A 23,329-nucleotide genomic window follows, 5' to 3' on the forward strand; every position below is an offset into this window, starting at 1 on the left:
GACTTGCAATTTCAATATCACAAGAGGAACACATCGTGGGACCTGCCAAACCATTCTTCGGCTTACCAGTACAGCTTTTACTGCAATTAAATGGTTTGCGGCTAAAGGAAAATGATGGAGATAGCACCTACCGATTCAACAGAAAGACATAAATAGAGCAGAAGATTTCAGTATGTATCAAGAATAATCAAGTGCAACTTGTTGGTCCAACAAGAGTAATGTCGGCTACAACAAAACTTGGAACCAAGAAATTAATTTATGTTGCTAAATGTATTACTAAGAGAACGACTGGATAATCTCCAAAAAAGTAGAAGACCATGATAAAAGCCAAATACATTATTCAGATAAGAAAAAACAGAGACATGTGGCAGATCAACTGGCAAATATTTCAACCACTGACGAAAATGACTTGGTAGCATCAACTTGCACGGTAGCCACTTTAGCACAAAAGGATATTTAAATAAATATGAATGTCATGCAAGATGCAGTCATAATTTTGCTCTCATAATTTTGTATATATCAATAGGTGTCCTTAGTGGATCCAATCCATGCATATTGAAGATCGAGGATATGCTGTTTAGAAGCACTGACGGTTCACAGAATAACCGTCTAGTGTCGTAAAGAAGGTATGTGGAACGAGAGTTTGCTGGAGCTGATGTTGACCGAGATGGAGACCTTCGTGATTGAAACTGGCCACCAACCTGCTATTGGTATCAAAGTGAAGTAGCCACTCGCCAAATCTGACCAGCACGAGCACATCACCATCGCAAGAGTGGACTGCCACTTTCCAATTTTCAACAATCTTACCAAACCGCTCATTGAGATATGCAACCGGCAATTCAACCTGATATTTTAAGGCCCAAACCTCACTTTTGTAATCCTGCATCATCCAGATATCAATGATTTTCACTTCACCATTAAAGATTGACATGCCGAGCTTGTCATGCATCTCAAACAGATTAGCACGCTTAGGATCAAGAACAACCGGAGCATGCATCTCACGGAACGACTCGGCTGTGGTGTCGAATACCATTATATGGCTGCTTTTGCTCTCATGTTTCTGTAGGTGCCAATGCAGGCTACCGCGGAGCAGGACATCATCCCCCCAGACACTCACCTTCTCCCTCGGCCACCCCCCGATGTTCCTCGGTGGCTGGGCTGAGCCCAATGCAAAGATGAAGAAGGCGTTGACCGCGGGATCATCCTTTTCCTGAGTCAGCAGTATCCGGTACTCGCTTGTAGGACGGTGCCGGTACATTCCGAACGGGAGGAAGGCAGAAAGCATGGGCAAACGAGCATGCTCACGAGTGGTCGGGTTGCAGATGGAAAAGCAGGTGCCATACGTGCTGCCATTTTGTTCGAGCTGACTAATCGAGTTGTCAGTGAAAAGGAGGAGGCCGTCACAGGAGGCATCTAGATGGATCGTGTCAGCAAGCTGCACCCGGGCAACGTCTTGGACCTGGGCGTCGGTGGCCCGATTGTTGAAGGTGATGATGTTTTGGTAGTAGCTGTCGCCGCAGTTCATGCTTTGCGAGGCGAGGGGGAGAGCGGGCTGGCGGCCGTGGTGGGCGAGGAGGAAGTTGCGGACGGAGGTGGCGCGGCGCCATGCACGGCAGACGGCACGGCAGAGGAGGAGGGCTTTGGGGGGCAGGCGGACGAGGATCTCCCATATCATGATCTCCTCCGGAAGGCCTTGGTGGACACGCGTCGATCTCGATCTTGCTGTTGCAGGATCCGCCATGGTCGCCGGCTGGATGAGCTCTCGATGTGTTGGTCCGTGTTTCTCTCTGGCAGACGAACAAACAGCGAGGTGCGAGGAGATGTATTTGGGCTGCCAATCTCGAACATCGAACAACGCTTAAACGGGCTGGATAGGAGCTCTCGATCCATGTTGGTTTCGATCGATTGCCTCAGTTATGATTCCCTTGAAACCCCAGACCCTATCTCGCCGGCCGCCGCGGGATCAGTTGCATGCGCGATGTATGTGTCGATTCTCTCGTCTGATTTTTGTTCCGTACTTTCTTTTCATGATAATATGTGTCTTATTCATATCATAAAGAATAAAATACAAGTCACGTAAAAATTGACATGACAAAACTGAAAAGATAGTAGAACATCTCTGAGCTTGACATCAACGTCTGTCACCTGCCTCCGGCACCACCACTGCAGCTACCAAAGAAAAAAACGACGGATCACTTCCTCACTCGAGTTTGACGCGGCTCCATCGCTGATATACAGCTTTGCAGACCTCCAAGATGGCTCACCAAAAGTGAAGCAATTGCCGTTGAACCAATCAGACCGGGGCAACACCCCGGACACGCCATCGAACTCCAGATCTGGCATCCCACTATGACTAAGACGCCGAAGGAGGAAACCATATCTGCCATCCACGAACCACGAACCCAGCACATGTTCCGTCTTCCAGATGTCGTCGATGCAGACCACAATCTGCATCCGCTCCTGGACTACCTTTCAAGCTCCACGCCGACGCTGGAGCAAACGCCATTGCAACGACGAAGCCCGAGGACATAGGTCCACCATGAGGATGCCGCTGTCGCCACATCATCCTTGCTTGAATAGACTAGTTTCCAAATCCATCCCCAACCATAGGACCGATGGCCTCGTTAGAGAAGTAAACGAATAATCTTTATTCACCGCCATCATCGTTGTCGCCGAAGGCAAGACGATGAGCAACCTAAAAACCTAGACTATAAGGAAGTAAAAACGATCCACGCACGTGCATCCAGCAACCTCCCTCAGCACCGACAACCGAGGTCTCCATCGGAGGAGAGCCGCCAGAGGACGGTGCTGAAAGATGGCCTCTTCTGACGGCAGTTAGGGTTCCAGCCGCTAGGAAGGAGAGAAAAACGATCTGGTCTATCGGTCCGCTTCCGTTTTGTTGGCTCGTATACGTTTGAACGCTGGCCGCGTGGATTTCTGTTCTGTACTGCATGGTTTCGTTTTCATATAGATGCACAGAACCAGGCCATATTATACTGATTTCTTTTTTCTTTTGCGGGAAATATTATACTGATTTCATATACATTCTTTTCCCAACAAAGTACATATTGTTTCACTTTTTTTTGCGAAATCACATTTTCGAATTACTGAACCTAAAAACTCATACATTTTTTTGTTCCCAGTTGATGTTTTGGCATTACAATCAAACCCTGCACAAGGCCGGCTTTATGTATTTCCTCTCCAAAGTATTTACGTTTATTTTCTACTACTACAAGACTGCAGGCACGACATCCAAGAGACCAAGACGAAGGACGCACTCAATGATAGAATCGCCAGACTCGGGCCATCCTTTTTTTTAACCTAGACTCGGGCCATCCTTGAAATCAAAGGGAGGTTGCGTAAAAGGCTTCCGTGAAGCCATAGAGAATGGATAAAAGTCAGTAAATGATTCTAGGTTTTCTTTGCTTCTTTCTTTTGTGACGCAGCGGCAGCCCGTTGCTCGATCGGTGGAGGGGTGCACTGAATTCGAGGACAGGGCGGTGGCGGCCGGCGTAGGTCGATGAGCAGTCCAACGCACGGACGACAACCGTGAGGGGCCGCCTGTCGCGCGAGGCCGCCTGGTCGGTGTAGAGGCCGGCCGGTTGCGCCGGTGTCGGAGTAGAGACGCACGATGGTCAACGGCGGCGGTGGATGACGCAAACCGATCAAGCATAGATCAGAAAACCAAAAAAACACCGATCAAAACGACCAATGAGAGAGCGAAAAAATCCGAAGCAAGGGCTCGGGAAAAAGACTCTCTAGGACAGCCGGTCAACACGACCGGCGGACGAACCCTAGGCCGCCGGGTCGGGACGACGGGCGGGCAGATGCACGGACGAGATGGCCGTTCAGGGCCGCCTGTCGCGCGAGGCCGCCTAGTCGGTGTAGAGGCTGGCCGGTTGCGCCGGTGTCGGAGTAGAGGCGCACGGTGGTCGACGGCGGCGGCGGGCGACACAAACCGATCAAGTATAGATCGGAAAACCAAAAAGGAAAATGCCGATCAAAACGGTCGGTGAGAGAGCGAAAAAATCCGGAGCAAGGGCTTGGGAAAAAGACTCTCTAGGACTGCCGGTCAACACGACCGGCGGACGAACCCTAGATACGGGCGGCACGGCCCCCGACGGCGGTCATGGAGGCCGACCGTACCGGGGGCTGCGCGCGGGTGCGGAAGCGGCGGCGGCTAGGGTTTAGAAGCCGGAAACTGATACCATGTTACAAGGGATGAAGAGAATTGGTGAAATAGTTGTTGTATTGCTTGAGCCTCGTGGGCATGTATATATATAGGAGTACAATCATTTACTTGTAGTACAAGACAAGTCAGAACAATTCCTAATCTATCTCGTCTTTTTTAATAAACATTATACTCAACACTCATGATCTGAATGATGATTATTTGCAGGAGATAAGATGATATTTGCATGCTTGGGCATACTATACCGCCAAGAAGAGCTACACTACGACTAACAAGATTTGTGACTTCAGCAAGTTTGGCTACTGCATATACAATGCTAATAGAAATAGAGATGATGATTTGAGCGTAGTGTGTGCTAATCATTATGTTTTCCATTTTGCTTTGTTTTTCAAGCTAAATTGGAGCTCTTTTACGGTAGCCTTGTACTCCACCGGGAGGGTTGGGAGTACCAACTAAATCTGGCCATCTAATGTAAGGGGTATCTTAGTCATTTCCCCTCGTTACTAAAAAAGATTTCATGCTTAATCTCGTCTGATCTAATCTAATCTAATTACCAAAATTAACATGAACCCTTATCGACGTCGTCGTTGTCTCTTCATTGTCCGCCCGGAGTCGCCACCGTCTGCTCCTGGCCAGAATCAATGCATCTGGCGTGCTCGCCGCATGCCCGAATTGGCAAAAGAAAATGGCCTAGTTGATCTTCGTGAAACACACAGGACCGGCTGCGGGACCATGACTAGAGGATACATATCTTCGTCATTAGGAACGAACAAACTCTAGATAGATTATGATGCGGCTACGAGACTGTTCGTCATGTATTGTTTTTGCTGCATCTGTTTGTTGTAAACTGAAATAGCAGTGGATAGATTGATAGCTTGGTACTTGTGTTTGCATATCATGGATTACGAGAAAAGAATACACCGATCGTTTGGGTGTCTCTCGATCTATATACCCAGTCCAGCCATGTCGTCGCCGCCATAAGATCGGAAAATATGGTTTTGACAGTGCGAGGACCACACCACCACAGTCGCCGTCCGTCTGCGCGGCGGCGCCGCCAAGCAAGACTCGTGTTAATTAGCACATCCGGAGTTACAGCTTTACCAATCAAGCCATGATACACCATGATTTTTTATGTTAGTACTCCAAATTAGATTATTGGAGTACCAATCCATCTTATTCGTCAGATTAGAAAGAATAGACGGTCCTGTTTAATTTAAGGGTACTGTAAAGAGCTCACCCGGCATTCTAAACCGATGTATTGCATTTATCACTAACAGGTGAAAGTGCTCCTTCCTGATAATAATATTGCCGACGGGTTGTTGGGTCTATATGATGAACACATTATATGATGAACAAATTGTGATTGTCACGACCTTGGAACTCCCAACTCTCCATGCCGTAGATCTGAATCCTCGGGACCCGGCTCCCTCTCATGGCGACCGTATACTAGCTGTCAGGCGTGCCTTCTCGTCAGGTGGTTTGATGGCCACACGTGGGTCTCTCACTGAAAAACCTCCCACGTGTGTTTCTGATGATCCAGATATCACCGAGGTATGATATTGATTTGTATGTTACTTTCTTGCCATGATGGAGAACTTGAAACAAATACTTGCAAGGTGACATATATGGTCTAATTTATCACTGTGTGCACCAAAGTGAAGATACCATATGTCCATTATGAGCCCTACCACTTTATTTTTTTTTTGTCTAGGTTGTATTTGGAGGGCCAATTATAGGAAATGGTGATAGATTTATTGGGATGAGCCTTCATACGGACGATTCTGATGATGTTGACGAGAGAAATGTTGTCTTCCTTCGACGAGAGATACTTCGTAAATGCTTGAAGAAGTTTGGGATACTCAAGTATGTCTTTCACGCTTCCGGTATCTATGATTCTCCCTAGCAGGCCTATTTCTCTTTGATCCAAACCCATATTGGTGGCATTTTTAGATACCAACAACATTTAACCAAAGGTGTTTCCACATAGTAATATGTGGATTGAAAACTATCTTGTTCTTGGTACCTATATCTTGTGGATACCAGCTTCAAACCACATATTTGTTGTTAATTTAGTGCTCTTTCTTAATATTGAAGCAATATTTCTCTAGATGAGGAGTTAAAATTTTCATTTGGACAGTATGGACATTGCAACTGCATCATTCCAAATGTCTGGATACTCGAATTTTCATTTAAAAAATCAAAATCTGTTCAATCCTCTCATTCTTTTGTCGAATGCTTATGAGGCTGATCCCTGTGTATTTGTTTATACCTTGTTTTCTTTTATAAGATTTAATTGTTGTGTTTGTATGACTGTTGTTCCATTGCAGTCTTAAAAAACTCGACTTCCATGGATATTCATTGCCTTCAGGTGTATCAAGTGCAGTCCCTTCAGGTGTGAATAACCATGCAACTGCATCATTCCAAATGTTACCTAGTGATTATTATGTGAGAGATATTATGTGAATGTTATCACAAATATCATTTGAATACTAAAAGTAATCACCTTCTTGCGGCAGGTTCATGAGAACTATTAACCATTTAAAAGCCTTGAGCTATCCCATGCCACCACCACTTGCGCTTACTTCTCCTTTTGCTATTGCTTACTTCTCCCTCATTTAATTTTTTAGGTAACTTATGATCTTACTTCTTTGACCACACAATGGTCAATTGCTTAATCAATTTAAAGGGTATTTTGGTGAATTGCTAGCGTAGGATGGATATCCTTCCGGTGCTCCCTTTATTGATAATAAGGGAGTCTATGGGCTACTTCATATCCCATCTCGTTTTCTCACTCAAATCATTTTGTGGTGATTTTCATAGTTATATGCTATTTATTTTCCATGCCAGTGTTTCTTCTACATTTACTAATGATAAATTATGATACATAGGACATACGAGGTGTTTTGCATGCACAGGCTTGCTTATATGGTGGCCTGAAAGTAGTGGAGTGGGCTCTATCATTTTGACTTCGGCCAGTTTGGTTAGATGTCATGATAGCGCAAACCATATTGATAACATGATCGTTGTTGATCATAATCCTTTCTCTTGGTCGTTTAAGTTGTATGATGGTCGGGTTAGTTCTTGTTTTTATGATTACAGATTGAAGTGCTTGTCCCACCGAATGAAACCGTCATTGACACATTGGAATGGTATAATTCAAACTATAATATCGCTATTGTCAGTGTCGAGAAGAATTTCGGTGATGGTCGTCCAGAAAATATGTTTGATAAAGTGTGGATGGCATCTCGGAAAGACTTTCCTTTAGGTCAAAGAGAAGTGCCTATAGGGCATGGAAAAGTAATAGCTATAGGGCGTGACGTGGACAAAGGAGTACAAATGGTCTCAATGGGTGAAGCGGAGAAACAAGGGCACCAAACTTGACTGCAAATATCTTAAGATTTCCACTTGTAAAATCAATAAGGTACAGTGTGGTGAAATTCTTTTACTGTTACTTTACATAATAGTGAGTCGAGATAGTCGCCTCACAACTGAGTCATCTCTTTAATCATATTATACATGCATGAAACTTTATCTTTGGAATTATAACTACTTCATCAGTTACTTAGGGATTTTATTTCCATTTTAATGTTGACATAGGCTGGGATTGGAGGACCTCTTATTGATTTTGGTGGGAGTTTTGTTGGAATGAACTTCTATGATGGACGTGAAGAAGTAACATCGTCGAGCTTTTAAAGATAGTGGTTGATCACTCACTACCGTCAAGGTATTCTTCTGCCATTTCTCGGTACTAACTAGGTATGCACCATACTTGCTCTATGAATTTGCAAATGAATTAAATTTGTGTTGTTGACAGACTATGTAACGGTCACAATCCTATGCACATAGAATACGGTTCCCAAGGGAGGACAAGGGAAAATAGGTATACTTTCCGTTTTCAGTGCCCCTTTGTTTGTGGCTGTAATATGGGACAGAGGGAGTACTATTTATCCAACTCTGAATTTACAGTGAAAAAATGTTGTATGATAGGAGGCATGTGCGCGAGCCATATTGATTTCATGGTGAACTTCAAACATATAGGTATTGTGTATCAGAGCTTCCTGGAAGGACTCTGCAATAGACTTTGGTTTTCAGTTCTGATTTAGATGAAGAGCTTTGTTCATACATCGTAATATTTTAGGAAAGAAATTATATATATTACTTTTTTCGCGATTCAAAGATGCCTATATGACAATGTAATGTATGATCTAGGAGCATTCAAAATAGGATGGCCTTAGGCATGCATTGTACCGAACCGCAAATGGACGGAAAGATGTATGGCAGTATTGTCAGATAGGTTCGTGTGGTTGATGTGAAGGTAGGGAGTACTATTTATCCAACTATGAATTTACATTGAAAAATTGTTCTATGATAGGTGGCATGTGCCCGAGCAATTTCGGTTTCATGGTGAACTTCAAACGGATAGGTACTATGTACCATAGCTTCCTGGATGGACTCTGCAATAGACTTCGGTTTTCGGTTTTGATTTAGATGAAGAGCTTTGTTCATATATCATAATATTTTGGGGAAGAAATTATATGTATTGCTTTTTTTGCGATTCAAAGACGCCTCTATGAGGATATAATGCATGATCTAGGAGCATTCAAATTATGAGGGCCTTAGGCATTCATTGTACCGATTCGCTAATGAACGGGAGATGTATGACGGTATTGTCAAATAGGTTCGTGTGGTTGATGAGAAGGTAGGGATAGGCCAGTGGTCACGGAATGGCTCTTGGCTGATGTCCTGCCTTTAAATATGTTGATACATCTGGCATTATCCCCTGATTACACAAAAGCAACCTATATTGGGAGCGACTAACTTCCGAACGTTCCGGTTTTAGCGATAGATCAAAACAACCTTCGGTCGATCCTCCCACTCGTCCCGTTGCAGGTCTCCTGAATAGCTACTAAGCCAACTAACCAACTCAACCATCTTTGTTTGTTGTCCACAATACATAACGAGGCTATTTGAACCCTTCTTTCTACCATATTAGCAAAAATAGTCTTGATAACTTTGGCATCAGCAACGTGATAACTAGGACATGACCATCCTGGTAACTTCAACATTAGCGCCCTGATAAAATTTAAAAATGATAAAAGAAGTTTGATAACTATATCGTTTGAAGGCTGATAACTAGAACGCGAGAAGCATGATAACTTTAGCATGATAAGTGATAACCCACAAGTATAGGGGATCAATTGTAGCCTCTTTCGATAAGTAAGAGTGGCGAACCCAACGACGAGCTAAAGGTAGAACAAATATTCCCTCAAGTTCTATCGACCACTGATACAACTCTACGCACGCTTAACGTTCGCCTTACCTAGAACAAGTATGAAACTAGAAGTACTTTGTTGGTGTTGTAGGCTAAGTTTGTAAGATAATAAAGAGCATGTAAATAAAAGCTAGGGTCTGTTTAGATAAAGACACAACTAAATTAGATTTAGTAGAAAGTTCTTTGTCACGAGAAAGTTATTTGATCCCTAGACAATTGATAACTAGACCGGTAATCATTATTGCAATTTTATTTGACGGAGAGGCATAAGCTAACATACTTTCTCTTCTTGGATCATATGCACTTATGATTGAAACTCTAGCAAGCATCCACAACTACTAAAGATCATTAAGATAAAACCCAACCATAGCATTATAAGGCATCAAGTCATCTTTACTCCCATACACAAACAACCTACTTACTCAGGTATGTGCTTCTGTCACTCATGCCACCCACCATAAACAAATCATGAACATATTGAAAACCCTACAGTGGGGATCCCTCACGCTTGCACGACACGAAGATCACCATTGGACAGCACCAATAATAAAACATGCAACTCAAACCAATCACGATCATCAATTAACCACCCATAGGACAAAACGGATCTACTCAAACATCATAGGATAGCCATACATCATTGGAAAATAATATATAGCGTTGAGCACCATGTTTAAGTAGAGATTACAGCGGGTAAAAGAGGGGTTACACCGCTGCATAGAGGGGGAAGAGTTGGTGATGACGGCGGTGAAGTTGTTGGTGTAGATCGTTGTCGCGATGATGGCCCCGGCGGTGTTCTGGCGCCACCGGGAGAGAGGGGGAGAGAGCCCCCCTTCTTCTTCTTCTTCTTCTTCTTCCTTGACCTTCCCCCTAGATGGGAGAAGGGTTTCCCCTCTGGTCCATGGCCTCCATGGCGGCGGAGGGGTGAGAGCCCCTCCGAGATTGGATCTCTCTCTTTATTTCCTTCTGTTTCTAAGCTCCCTTATTCTGCCCTTTCACCGTTTCTTAAATTCCTGGAGATCCGTAACTCCGATTGGGCTGAAATTTTGACACAATTTTTATCCGGATATTGGCTTTATTGCGGCGAAAGAAGGGAACCAACCGCCTTACGGAGTGGCCACGAGGGCCCTGGGCACGCCCTACCCCCTGGGGCGCGCCCCTCACCCTCATGGGCCCCTCGGGCATCGTCTCGCATTGATTCCACTTCCCAAAATTCACATATATTCCAAAAAAATCTCCGTAAGTTTTTATCCCGTTTGGGCTCCGTTTGATATGAATTTTCTGCGAAACAAAAAACATGCAAGCAACAGGAACAGGCACTAGACACTGGATCAATATGTTAGTCCCAAAAATAGTATAAAAACTTGCCAAAAGTATGTAAAAGTTGTAGAATATTGGCATGGAAGAATAAAAAATTGTAGATACGACGGAGACGTATCAGAATCCCCAAGCTTAATTCCTGCTCGTCCCCGAGTAGGTAAATGGTAAAGATAATTTTTGATGTGGAATACTACCTAGCATAATCTTGATCATGTAATCTAATCATGGCATGAATATTAAGACACGAGTGATTCAAAGCAATAATCTATCATTTGGCATTAAGACAATAATACTTCAAGCATACTAATAAAGCAATCATGTGTTTTCAAAATAACATGGCCAAAGAAAGTTATCCCTACTGAGGGAGTCCTGGATTAGGGGGTGTTCAGATAGCCGGACTATACCTTCAACCGGACTCCAGGACTATGAAGATACAAGATTGAAGACTTCGTCCCGTGTCCAGATGGGACTTTCCTTGGCGTGGAAGGCAAGCTTGGCGATGCGGATATTCAAGATCTCCTACCATTGTAACCGACTCTATGTAACCCTAACCCTATCCGGTGTCTATATAAACCGGAGGGTTGTAGTCCATAGGCAATCAACTCCATATACAACAATCATACCATAGGCTAGCTTCCAGGGTTTAGCCTCCTTGATCTCGTGGTAGATCTACTCTTGTACTACCCATATCATCAATATTAATCAAGCAGGACGTAGGGTTTTACCTCCATCAAGAGGGCCCGAACCTGGGTAAAACTTCGTGTCCCTTGCCTCCTGCTACCATCCGGCCTAGACGCACAGTTCGGGACCCCCTACCCGAGATCCGCCGGTTTTGACACTGACATTGGTGCTTTCATTGAGAGTTCCTCTGTGCCGTCACAATCAGGAAGGATGCCTCCTCCCGTCTTTAAAGACGGCGCCGTTGCTAAGGGAGCCTTGGCTGTCGGCCAAACCCTCCGGCTAGGTGGTTTCCTCATGACCGCCTGTTCGGCTATTGCGCCGACGGTGACCTCTCGGGTCATCAAAAGCAACCTGCACGTCAGCTCGGAGCTCCTCGAGCAGCTAGATCCAATGGAGCTCTCTTTCGTAAACGAGCTCTTGGATCGCATCGCCGCCTTGGGGGTCGCTACGGATTACGACCAGGTTGGGCTTAAACCCGATCTAAGAGAAATTAACTCTCCCCAAGTCATCCACCACGTTGCCGTGGTAGAGATGCAGTGCGGTGACCCTTCATCTATTTTAAAGACTAGCTACGTCCGAATTCCCGGCCCCTCCAAGACGGATACCCGCGGAGGGGGAGATGTAACTCAAGACCTGAGCTTAGGATCAGGCAACGGGCCAGATTCACTGGACAACATCCAAGAATCTGAACTTCAGAGTTCAGAAACTCTTCGGCCTCTGAATCTTGGATTGGGTGAGGTTTCAGATTCAACGACACCCGCCCACCCGATCATAAGCGATCTCTCCCAAATCAGGCAGAGGCCTGAGGAAACAGTACATCATTACTGGGCCAGATTCCTCCTGGTTATGAACAAGATAAAGGATTGCCGCGAGGAAGACGCAATCTCAATTTTCTGCAGTAATTGCACGGACAAGGGAATCCTTAACGCCGTAAGTCGTCGTGATATCACACGCTTCGCTGACTTGGCGTCCATAGTACAAAAATACTGTGCGATGGAAAGCGCCTGGAAAACCGAAATAAATTTTTGGGATAATCCGGCCTTGAATAGTAATCCCGTCCGAACTAAGAGGGTGCATCATTACAGGACACCCGGGATAAACACCAAAAAACCAAAACCCTCTACAGGGCATGGAACCGTACTGGAAAGATGGCTTGATGGACCCTGTAGAATTCACAGTACAGAGGACGCCACACCAACTCACAGCCTTAGAGCATGTTGGATACTCCGGCAGGTGGCCAAAATTGGCGAGGACCTCTTAATTCCGGAGGCCACAGAAAGCCAGCCCAAGGACACCAGTACCGTTCTCACAGTCTTCAAGACTTTCGCATCAAACAATGTGCGAAAAAGAACACTCCGCAGCCTCGCTGAAGTCTATCAAGTTGCAACAATAAATCCATGGAGCGACACTGCCATTACCTTCAACGCAAGTGATGAACCTAGATTCCGAATAGCCCGAGCACCAGCCGCATTGGTCCTCAGTCCCATAGTGGATGGCTTTCGCCTCACCAAGGTGCTCATGGATGGAGGCAGCGGAGTGAACCTCATTTATGAGGAAACCCTTCAAAAAATGGAAGTAGACTGGAACCGCGTCGAGCGAAGCAGCACAACCTTTAGAGGAATAATCCCCAGTCGAGAAGCGCGCTGCACAGGAAAAATCACACTAGATGTGGTGTTCGGCACGCCGGATAATTACAGGTCCGAAGAAGTCACGTTTCAGGTGGCCCCGTTTAAGAGCGGATATCACGCTTTCCTAGGGCGGGAAGCATTCACAATCTTCCAAGCAATACCCCATTACGGGTACATGAAGCTTAAGATGCCCGGGCCGAATGGAATTATCACTCTAGCTAGTGATCCGGACATAGCACTCCGCGCCGAAAACAAGACGGCCGCATTAGCCCTTGAGGCGCTATCCGAAGCCTTAGCGGCCAAGGAACTGACTGCGCTGCGCTCCACGGTTAACAGGGATGATGTGATACTCGATAAGAGATCCAAATCCACGTCCTTCATGCCAGCTGACGAAATAGTCAAATTCCAGGTCCATCCAACGGACCCCAATAAAACAGCTTCCATCGGGGCACGACTGAACCCTGATGCAGACGCCGCACTGCGAGAGTTCCTACGAGAGAACTGGGACATCTTCGCCTGGCACCCTTCAGACATGCCAGGGATCCCACGCAGGCTAGCCGAACACAGCTTAAATATCCTAAAAGGATTTAAACCTGTCAAACAAGCCCTTCGGCGTTTTTCCGAACCCAAGAGACAGGCTATGGGAGAGGAGCTAGCCAAGATATTAGAGGACGGATTCATCAGAGACATAAAACATCCGGACTGGCTAGCAAACCTGGTGATGGTACCAAAGAAGGACAAATCCTGGCACCTGTGTGTCGATTTTAAAGACCTTAACAAGGCTTGCCCAAAGGATCCCTTCCCCCTCCCCCATATCGATCAAATTATCGATGCCACCGCAGGACACGATTTGTTGTGTTTCCTCAACGCATACTCCGGTTACCATCAAATCAAGATGGCAGAATCAGACCAAGCTACAACAGCATTCATCACACCATACGGCCCATTCTGCTTCAACACAATGCCCTTCGGGCTGAAAAACATCGGCGCAACATATCAGCGCATGATCCAGACATGTCTGGCAAACCAGATCGGCAAAACAGTGGAGGTGTATGTGGATGATGTGGTCGTCAAATCAAGACATGTCGAATCCCTAGTAAACGACTTGAGGCTTACATTCGATAACCTCCGAAAATATGACATTAAGCTCAACCCAGAAAAATGCGTCTTCGGCGTTCCAGCCGGAAAGCTCTTGGGCTTCATTGTATCCGGTAGAGGAATTGAAGCAAACCCAGCCAAGATACGAGCTTTGTAACAATTGGATGTCCCAAAGGACCTTAAACAAATACAAAAATTAACCGGATGCGTGGCGGCTTTAAGCCGCTTCATCTCCCGCTTGGGAGAAAAGGCACTACCCCTTTATTGCCTCCTTCGGCGCACCGAACACTTCGAGTGGACGTATGCCGCCACGGCCGGACTTGATGAAATAAAAGCCATATTGGCAACAAACCCAGTCCTGGCCGCGCCAATCACCGGCGAACCAATGTTATTGTACATTGCAGCAACACACCAAGTTGTCAGCACAGTGCTCGTTGTCGAGCGGGAAACGGACGGACACAAATTCCCCCTTCAAAGGCCGGTCTACTACGTGTCCACTGTCTCCTCACTCCATGCAAATATGGTACCCGCATTATCAAAAGATTGCATACGCGGTATTCATGGCATCCCGGAAGCTACGACACTACTTTCAAGAGTGTTCCATAACAGTAGCCTCGGAAGTGCCACTAAACGATATTATCAACAACCGCGATGCAACGGGCCGGATTGCAAAATGGGCCACCGAGCTTCTCCCGTTCGATATAACCTATAAGCCACGGCGAGCTATTAAATCGCAAGTTTTGGCCGACTTCGTCGCAGAATGGACGGAGGCCGAGCTCCCTAAAGAGTACGGCACATATTCAAACTGGATTATGCATTTCGACGGCTCCAAATGTTGGCCGGACTGGGGGCTGGCGTCGTCCTGACGTCCCCCACAGGAGACACAGTCCAATATGTGCTCCAGATCGTGTACACGGATTCCAACAATGCAGCTAAATATGAGGCCCTCCTACATGGTCTCCGGATAGCAGTATCCATGGGTATCCAGCGCCTAGAGGTATGTGGGGATTCAAACCTCGCAATATCCCAAATAAATGGAGACTTCGACGCTAAGGACCCAAAAATGACAGCTTACCGCAACGCCGTCCTAAAAATGTTAGCTCGGTTCGAAGGGCTGGAGTTTCACCATATAGCCCGAGAAAACAATCAAGCAACGGACGTCCTGGCACGCATCGGAGCAAAACGCGATGCAGTCCCCCCCAACATCTTTTTGGAAAGATTGTTCAAGCCATCCGTAGCATGGGAGGGGGAACCCGCAAATAACAGCCCGGACCCAGCCGCACCACTCGACGACGAACAATCTGACATAATTGGAGGCTCTGCCAACGAAATTACACCTTAAGCCCATGTAATAATGGCGGTTATCGCCCCGTGGACAGAACCATTCCTAGCCTAACTTACTAGGCAGGAACTCCCAGAGGACCAAAACGAGGCCCGCTGCATAGTGCGGCGATCTAAGGCCTACAGAGTCCATGAGGGAGAACTTTATAAGAAAAGCACTACCGGAGTCCTTCAAAGGTGCATCTCCGAAGAGGAAGGGCGGAACCTCCTGGCTGAAATTCATGCCGGACTCGGTGGTCACCATGCTGCTGCTCGGTCCCTTGTTAGCAAGGATTTCCGTACAGGCTTTTACTGGCCGACGGCCCGAGCAGACGCTCAGGACTTAGTCCAACGATGCGCTGGTTGCCAACTTTTTTCCAACCAAAGCCATATGCCACCCACCGCACTTGAAACTATACCCATCACCTGGCCTTTTGCGGTCTGGGGGCTTGACATGGTCGGACCCCTTAAAGGTGGAACCCATAGGAAAAATACTTACTGGTCATGGTGGATAAGTTCACCAAATGGATAGAAGCCAAGCCTGTTAAAATGGCCGAATCCGGACCTGTGATAGACTTCATATCCGAGGTTGTACACCGTTATGGCGTCCCCCACAGCATCATAACCGACAACGGTACAAACTTTACCGCCGACGAGGTAAAACTCTGGTGCAAAAACATGGGCATCAAGCTCGATTATGCTTCCGTCTATCACCCACAAACCAACGGCCAGGTCAAACGTGCAAATGGTCTTATCATGAGCGGCATTAAACCCAGACTGGTGCGGTCCCTCAAGGAATCTAACACGCACTGGGTAGAGGAGCTCGACTCCGTGCTATGAGGGCTGCGGACCACGCCAAATCGCACCATCGGGTACACACCATTTTTTATGGTGTATGGCGCAGAAGCAGTTCTGCCCTGCGACATAATTCATGACTCACCTAGAGTGCGCATGTACGAAGAAAGAGAAGCCGAGATCGATCGGCAGGACAACTTGGACGCCTTGGAGGAGGAGCGCGATGTGGCAAAAGCCCGTTCTGCATTTTATCAACAGCAGGCCCGAAGATATCAAAGCAGAGAAGTACGGGCCAAAAACTACAATGTTGGCGAACTAGTTCTATGCCTGCCGGATAAGAAAAAGGACAAACTCAAGCCCAAGTGGGAATGTCCATTCATAATTGACCAAGTCCTGACTGGTGGGGCGTACCGCCTACGAGATGCGTCGAACAACCGACTCGAGCCGAACCCGTGGAACGCCACCCGTCTCCGAAGATTCTATGCCTAGCGCCGGACTCTGTGTTTGTCTCCTTCCTCTGTCCATCCCTTTTTGTATTTTTCTGTCTTACATTTCTCTCCTTCCCATTTTTTTCTTTCATAGCCCTTAAAGGCTCATCTAGTGATGCGCCACTCTCGCTCATTAAACCTGGGGGCTTCTTTAACTGAAGCTTATTTATACGGGCTTCACGCCCAACACATGCGTCAAACATCCGCATGTACCTTTTTTCTTCACCATTATATGCATCGATATGACTTAAGTTTTGGCCAAGCTGGTTGCCTGGCTCCTGTGCTTACCCCTACGTTCCCGATTGTTCGGCTAGGCGGTAAAGGGAGCACCTCTGCGATTGTTACTGCCAGGTCAGCCGGATGTGTACCTCAGACTGGGTGAAGCCGAAAGCTAGCGTTCTTAAGGGAATATTCGGTCGGTGAAATAAAAGATGATCTTTTTACTCATTTTATGCGTCCCCAGATGCTTTTTTTTCTGCGTCTCTTCACGCAGTCCGGACATGCACCTTAGGGCATGCCTCCCAGCGAAAGGAACCCTTAACGGAACTATTCTCTCTGGAAGATGTTTCTTACTAACCATGTAATATAACATAACTAGTTGGGCACTTGTCTGGTAAAGCACTGATGACCCCTACGCCTGGTCTCCACGCATACCCCGGTTCTTATATAACCGCTAGGGTATTCGGACACACTCCGGACCGTCAGGTCCCGAGGTTGAAGCGAAAAGGTCGGCAACGACAAACGATCTACAATCCGGCTAGAAGGCATTACACATGTCAATTCAAAATTACACAGTCATTCTAACTGATTGTATTCCTCTTCTATACCATCTAACAGGCTGTCTAATTTACAGTCCTGCTGGGAATACTTCGCGGCCAACTCTACTTGGCCGTATACTAAGCTTACAGGGATCTCCTTCCCGTCAGGCCCCACTGGTCCAACCTCGGCCATGTGGTTTGGGTTAGACTTCGTAAAACGGGTCTTCACCATGGCCCAGGCCTCCCTAGCGCCTTGTCGGCAGGCCGATATCTTCCACAACTGGAAGCGCCGCCGAGCTCCCTTCAGCTTCTCCGCAAGCTCTCCAAGGCCCTCGGGCATGGAGTGGGCAGGCCATAAGGCTTGGGCAATACCCCGCATCGCCTGCCGAATTCGCTCGTGCAGTTGCAAGAGCTCGGGAAGAAGGTCACCCGTAGAACCGGGCATCTCCTCTGCAGGACGACCTGTGAGCATACCTACAGACATTACTCTGTTAGTCGACTTCCTCGCCGAACTCTTTTTTCAAAGTTCGTTCAAGCACTTACTAAAAATGCCGCGTCGAAGCCGCTGATTCTCCTTCGTGGAGTCCGACAGCTGGCCATGAACATCTTTAAGTTCAACGTCCAGCTTGGTGTTGGCATCCTGAAGGTCATTCTTCTCTCGCCTCACCTTTGTCAACATACTCTCATCGGCCTTTAGCCGGCGTAAGAGTTGTTGCTTGTCCAGATCGAGCCCGGCGCCATCTGCAAAATGATTTGTCAGATTTGCACCCACACCGCACAATACTAATCTTTCGAAGTGTATCTTACCTGAGGGGGTCTCTTTGGGCTCCCCTACTGCGGCTAGTGCGTCCTCTAGTTGGGCCTTGCACTTTTCCAGCTCCTGGGACAGTACAGTATTCTTCTCTGTAAGAAGCTGCATATTACATGGTCCTTAAATCAGTTGCTCTAACTGCTTCAAGTCTCGGGGGCTACTGGCATATATATATATTTAACCAAAATTTTCTTACCCGTATGTCTTTTACATACTGCTCCGTGGCTCTGGCTAAACCATTTTGAGCGGCACGGAGGTACGCATCTCCCGAATTAATGGCATCTAAAGCCTCTTGGGAGAAACAAGCGTCGCGTAGAATTGTCCGGCGACGCCTGTGGTTCATGGCACTCTCTGAAGGAAATATGCCCTAGAGGCAATAATAAAGTTATTATTTATTTCCTTATATCATGATAAATGTTTATTATTCATGCTAGAATTGTATTAACCGGAAACATAATACATGTGTGAATACATAGACAAACAGAGTGTCACTAGTATGCCTCTACTTGACTAGCTCATTAATCGAAGATGGTTATGTTTCCTAACCATAAACAAAAAGAGTTGTTATTTGATTAACGGGATCACATCATTAGGTGAATGATCTGATTGACATGACCCATTCCATTAGCTTAGCACCCGATCGTTTCGTATGTTGCTATTGCTTTCTTCATAACTTATACATGTTCCTATGACTATGAGATTATACAACTCCCGTTTGCCGGAGGAACACTTTGTGTGCTACCAAACGTCACAACGTAACTGGGTGATTATAAAGGAGCTCTACAGGTGTCTCCAAAGGTACATGTTGGGTTGGCGTATTTCGAGATTAGGATTTGTCACTCCGATTATCGGAGAGGTATCTCTGGGCCCTCTCGGTAATGCACATCACATAAGCCTTGCAAGCATTACAACTAATATGTTAGTTGTAAGATGATGTATTACGGAACAAGTAAAGAGACTTGCCGGTAACGAGATTGAACTAGGTATTGGATACCGACGATCGAATCTCGGACAAGTAACATACCGATGACAAAGGGAACAACATATGTTGTTATGCGGTCTGACCGATAAAGATCTTCGTAGAATATGTAGGAGCCAATATGGGCATCCAGGTCCCGCTATTGGTTATTGACCGGAGACGTATCTCGGTCATGTCTACATTGTTCTCGAACCGTAGGGTCCGCACGCTTAAAGTTACGATGACAGTTATTATGAGTTTATGCATTTTGATGTACCGAAGTTTGTTCGGAGTCCCGGATGTGATCACGGACATGACGAGGAGTCTCGAAATGGTCGAGACATAAAGATTGACATATTGGAAGCCTATATTTGGACATTGGAATTGTTCCGGGTGAAATCGGTATTTTATCGGAGTACCGGGGGGTTACCGGAACCCCCCCGGGGGTTATTGGGCCTACATGGGCCTTGAGGGAGAAGAGAGAAGGAGGCAGGAGGTGCCGCGCGCCCCTCTCCTTCCCCCCTGGCGCGCCCCTCCTTGGCCGGCCGCCCCCTCCCCTTGGCTCCTTTATATACGGGGGCAGGGGGCACCCTAGAACACACAAGTTCATCTTCGTGATCGTTCCATAGCCGTGTGCGGTGCCCCCCTCCACCATATTCCACCTCGGTCATATCGTTGCAGTGCTTAGGCGAAGCCCTGCGCCGTTAGAACATCATCGTCGTCACCACGCCGTTGTGCTGATGAAACTCTTCCTCGATGCTTTGCTGGATCGGAGCCCGGGGATCATCATCGAGCTGTACGTGTGCTAAGAACTCGGAGGTGCCGGAGTGACGGTGCTTGGATCGGTCGGATCGGGAAGACGTACGACTACTTCCTCTATGTTGTGTCAACGCTTCCGTTGTTGATCTACAAGGGTACGCAGATCATACTGTCCCCTCTCGTTGCTATGCATCACCATTATCTTGCGTGTGCGTAGGAATTTTTTTGAAATTACTACGTTACCCAACACTCTCCACTTCAGAATATGTGGCAGACAGCCTGTCCACATCCTCTGTCGGAGGAGCGTCCGGTGCGCGCCTTGTGCTCGCCTCCGCTTCCTGGCCAGACGTTGGAGCCTGGCTGGTGGAGGCGCGATTGGCAACCTCTCCGGATGTAGTCCGGCGAGGTCTCTTCGTTCTGAAGATAGCACGAACGTTAATATACCCTGACAGAATAACTCCAGGGAAACAAAGGGTGCACTATACCTTTGCGCCGGCACCTCAGTCTGGACTACATTCCTTTTTGCCCCACGGGGCCCTGCGGCCCCTCGTTGGCTAGCCGCCGCAGGTTCGGCCTCCTGCCTCGGAAATCTCCCCTGCAAAACACGGCTGTCGTCGGAAACACCGGGCTACGTAAGGGTGGAATCTCTTTCAAGGGAATAAGACCCCGGTTTCTGTCACCTGGGAGGCCGGGATTAACCCTGGGTAATCCGCCGTAATGGCTACCAAGGTATTATCCTTGCTTAGCTGATGGAACACCCCGTCGATAATCTCCACCGATATGTCCGGATCCTCTTCGGAGTCCGGATTGAGGGACCGTTCTGGGTCCTCGGGCTGTGGAGGGCGGCTGTTTATATCCTTTACCTCCTGTCGCAGTTCCTGCATTGAAGTCGTCAGACTACCTATCTAACCATGGGAGTATAAAACGAACGGGCAAGCGCAATTGTTCACTTACCCAACTTGGAGGATCGTACATACTGAATCCGGCCCGCGGGTTGACACGGAGGAATTCCTCCTTTTATCCCTTGTATAAAGAGGATAAGATCTTTACTAAGGCGGTGGCTGAGGCCGGCCCCTTACGACCGTAACGTGTGGCGTCATCCTCCCCATTGAAATCCCACATGGGGTGGCCTCTGTATTGAAGCGGCTGCAACCCCCGCATAATGCATGCGGCCATGACTCCAATCATGGTTAGTCCAGAATGAGCCAACAGTCTTATCTGGCCCATCAGGTAAAGGACGTCTCTGTCGCTTTCTCTCTGAGAGCTCCGCGGACGCCAGCTCAAGCGTTTCTTCGATGGAGCACTGTTGAACTCAGGGAGACCGACCCGGATAGGGTCCGGTAGCGGGACGTCATCTATGTAAAACCATTCCAAAGGCCAGTCCTCGGATGCCTTCTTTGGGGTTCCGGATAGGTATCCAGTCCCGGCGATGCGCCATACTTCGGCTTCGCCCACTTGGTATATAGAGCCCTCTTGAGAACGGGGCACCAGGTAGAATAACCTCTTCCACAGCGCGAAATGAGCCTCAACGCCTAAAAATAGCTCGCAAAGGGCGACGAAACCCGCAATATGCAATACGGAGGTGGGCGTGAGATTGTGCAGCTGGAGGCCGTAGAACTCTAGAAGCCCGCGGAGAAATGGATGAATTGGAAATCCCAGTCCCCTTATTAGATAGGGGACGAGGCACACCCGCTCTCCTTTAGAATGATTGGGAGTGCTCTCCGCTTGTTTTCCGCCATTGTAGGTGACGAGACCGGCTCGGACCGGGACCATGTATGCCTGAGGGAGAAATCCCTTGGCCTGAAGCGACACTAACTCGCTATGCGGGATGGTGCAACTCTCCCAGTCCCCGGGTTTGGGACCGGAGGGGCGAGGGGAGGATCTGCGACGGCTGGTCATGTTGGAATGGACCTTTGCTGGAAGCGCTCTGATGATAACTCGCGGAAAGGAGAAGATGTGGTTTGGACCTAAATCCCCATCCCGTTAAATAGGCGGCTCGTTTATACGGCTAGGGGTGTGGATGTAAAAACGCCCCGGCTTTTCGCATTCATTTGACACGTGGAAGACGGCCATTATTGGGACATGGAAGCCGAGGAGCACTACATTACAAAAATCGGACATTATTCCTACAGGTACACAAGATTTGGAGAAGAACCCGCGTTGTAATGCCGAACAATCTGCGCGCCGGACTCATCGTCATTGAAGCCTGGTTCGGGGGCTACTGAGGGAGTCCTGGATTAGGGGGTGTTCGGATAGCCGGACTATACCTTCAACCGGACTCCAGGACTATGAAGATACAAGATTGAAGACTTCGTCCCATGTCCGGATGGGACTTTCCTTGGCGTGGAAGGCAAGCTTGGCGATGCGGATATTCAAGATCTCCTACCATTGTAACCGACTCTATGTAACCCTAACCCTATTCGGTGTCTATATAAATCGGAGGGTTGTAGTCCGTAGGCAATCAACTCCATATACAACAATCATACCATAGGCTAGCTTCTAGGGTTTAGCCTCCTTGATCTTGTGGTAGATCTACTCTTGTACTACCCATATCATCAATATTAATCAAGCAGGACGTAGGGTTTTACCTCCATCAAGAGGGCCCGAACCTGGGTAAAACATCGCGTTCCCTGCCTCCTGTTACCATCCGGCCTAGACGCATAGTTCGGGACCCCCTACCGAGATCCACCGGCTTTGACACTGACACCTACAAAATCATATGGTCTGGCTATGCTCCATCTTCATCACACAAAATATTCAAATCATGCACAACCCTGATGTCAAGCCAAGCAATTGTTTCATACTTTTGATGCTCTCAAACCTTGTCAACTTTCATGCAATACATGAGAGTGAGCCATGGATATAGCACTACAGGTGGAATAGAATATGATGATGGAGGTTGTGTGGAGAAGACAGAAAAGGGGAAAGTCTCACATCGATGTGGCTAATCAACAGGCTATGGAGATGCCCATCAATTGATGTCAGTGCGAGGAGTAGGGATTGTCATGCAACAAATGCACTGGAGCTCTAAGTGTATGAAAGATCAACCTGAAACTAAGTGGGTGTGCATCCAACTTGCTTGCTCATGAAGACCTAGGGCACTTGAGGAAGCCCATCATTGGAATATACAAGCCAAGTTCTATAATGAAAATTTCCACTTGTATATGACAGTGATAACTCAAGAGACTCTTGATGACCCACAAGTATAGGGGGTCTATCGTAGTCCTTTCGATAAGTAAGAGTGCCGAA

At 47.3% G+C, this 23,329-nt stretch overlaps 1 protein-coding gene across 1 annotated transcript; it reads right to left on the reverse strand.

Moving 5' to 3' along the window:
- Positions 1-577: 577 nt before the first annotated feature.
- LOC147981466 (F-box/LRR-repeat protein At2g43260-like) lies at positions 578-21,819 on the reverse strand. Its single transcript, XM_087515980.1, has 3 exons — positions 21,770-21,819; positions 20,761-20,780; positions 578-1,692 (listed from the first exon to the last, which is right to left on the reverse strand). The coding sequence occupies exons 1-3, from the start codon at positions 21,817-21,819 to the stop codon at positions 578-580; spliced, it is 1,185 nt and encodes a 394-aa protein (XP_087372106.1).
- Positions 21,820-23,329: the final 1,510 nt, after the last annotated feature.

Source organism: Triticum urartu, chromosome 3A (genome assembly GCF_056163025.1).
Source record: "Triticum urartu cultivar PI428250 chromosome 3A, HENAU_Tu73, whole genome shotgun sequence".
Classification (NCBI taxonomy): domain Eukaryota; kingdom Viridiplantae; phylum Streptophyta; class Magnoliopsida; order Poales; family Poaceae; genus Triticum; species Triticum urartu.

Coding starts and splice junctions, on each gene's coding strand:
- LOC147981466 (XM_087515980.1), bottom strand. CDS start 21,819: ATGGCGGAAAACAAGCGGAGAGCACTCCCAATCATTCTAAAGGAGAGC. Junction 20,781..21,769: donor ATCATTCTAAAGGAGAGCGG/GTGTGCCTCGTC, acceptor CGGATTACCCAG/GGTTAATCCCGGCCTCCCAG. Junction 1,693..20,760: donor GGTTAATCCCGGCCTCCCAG/GTGACAGAAACC, acceptor GTGTCCACCAAG/GCCTTCCGGAGGAGATCATG.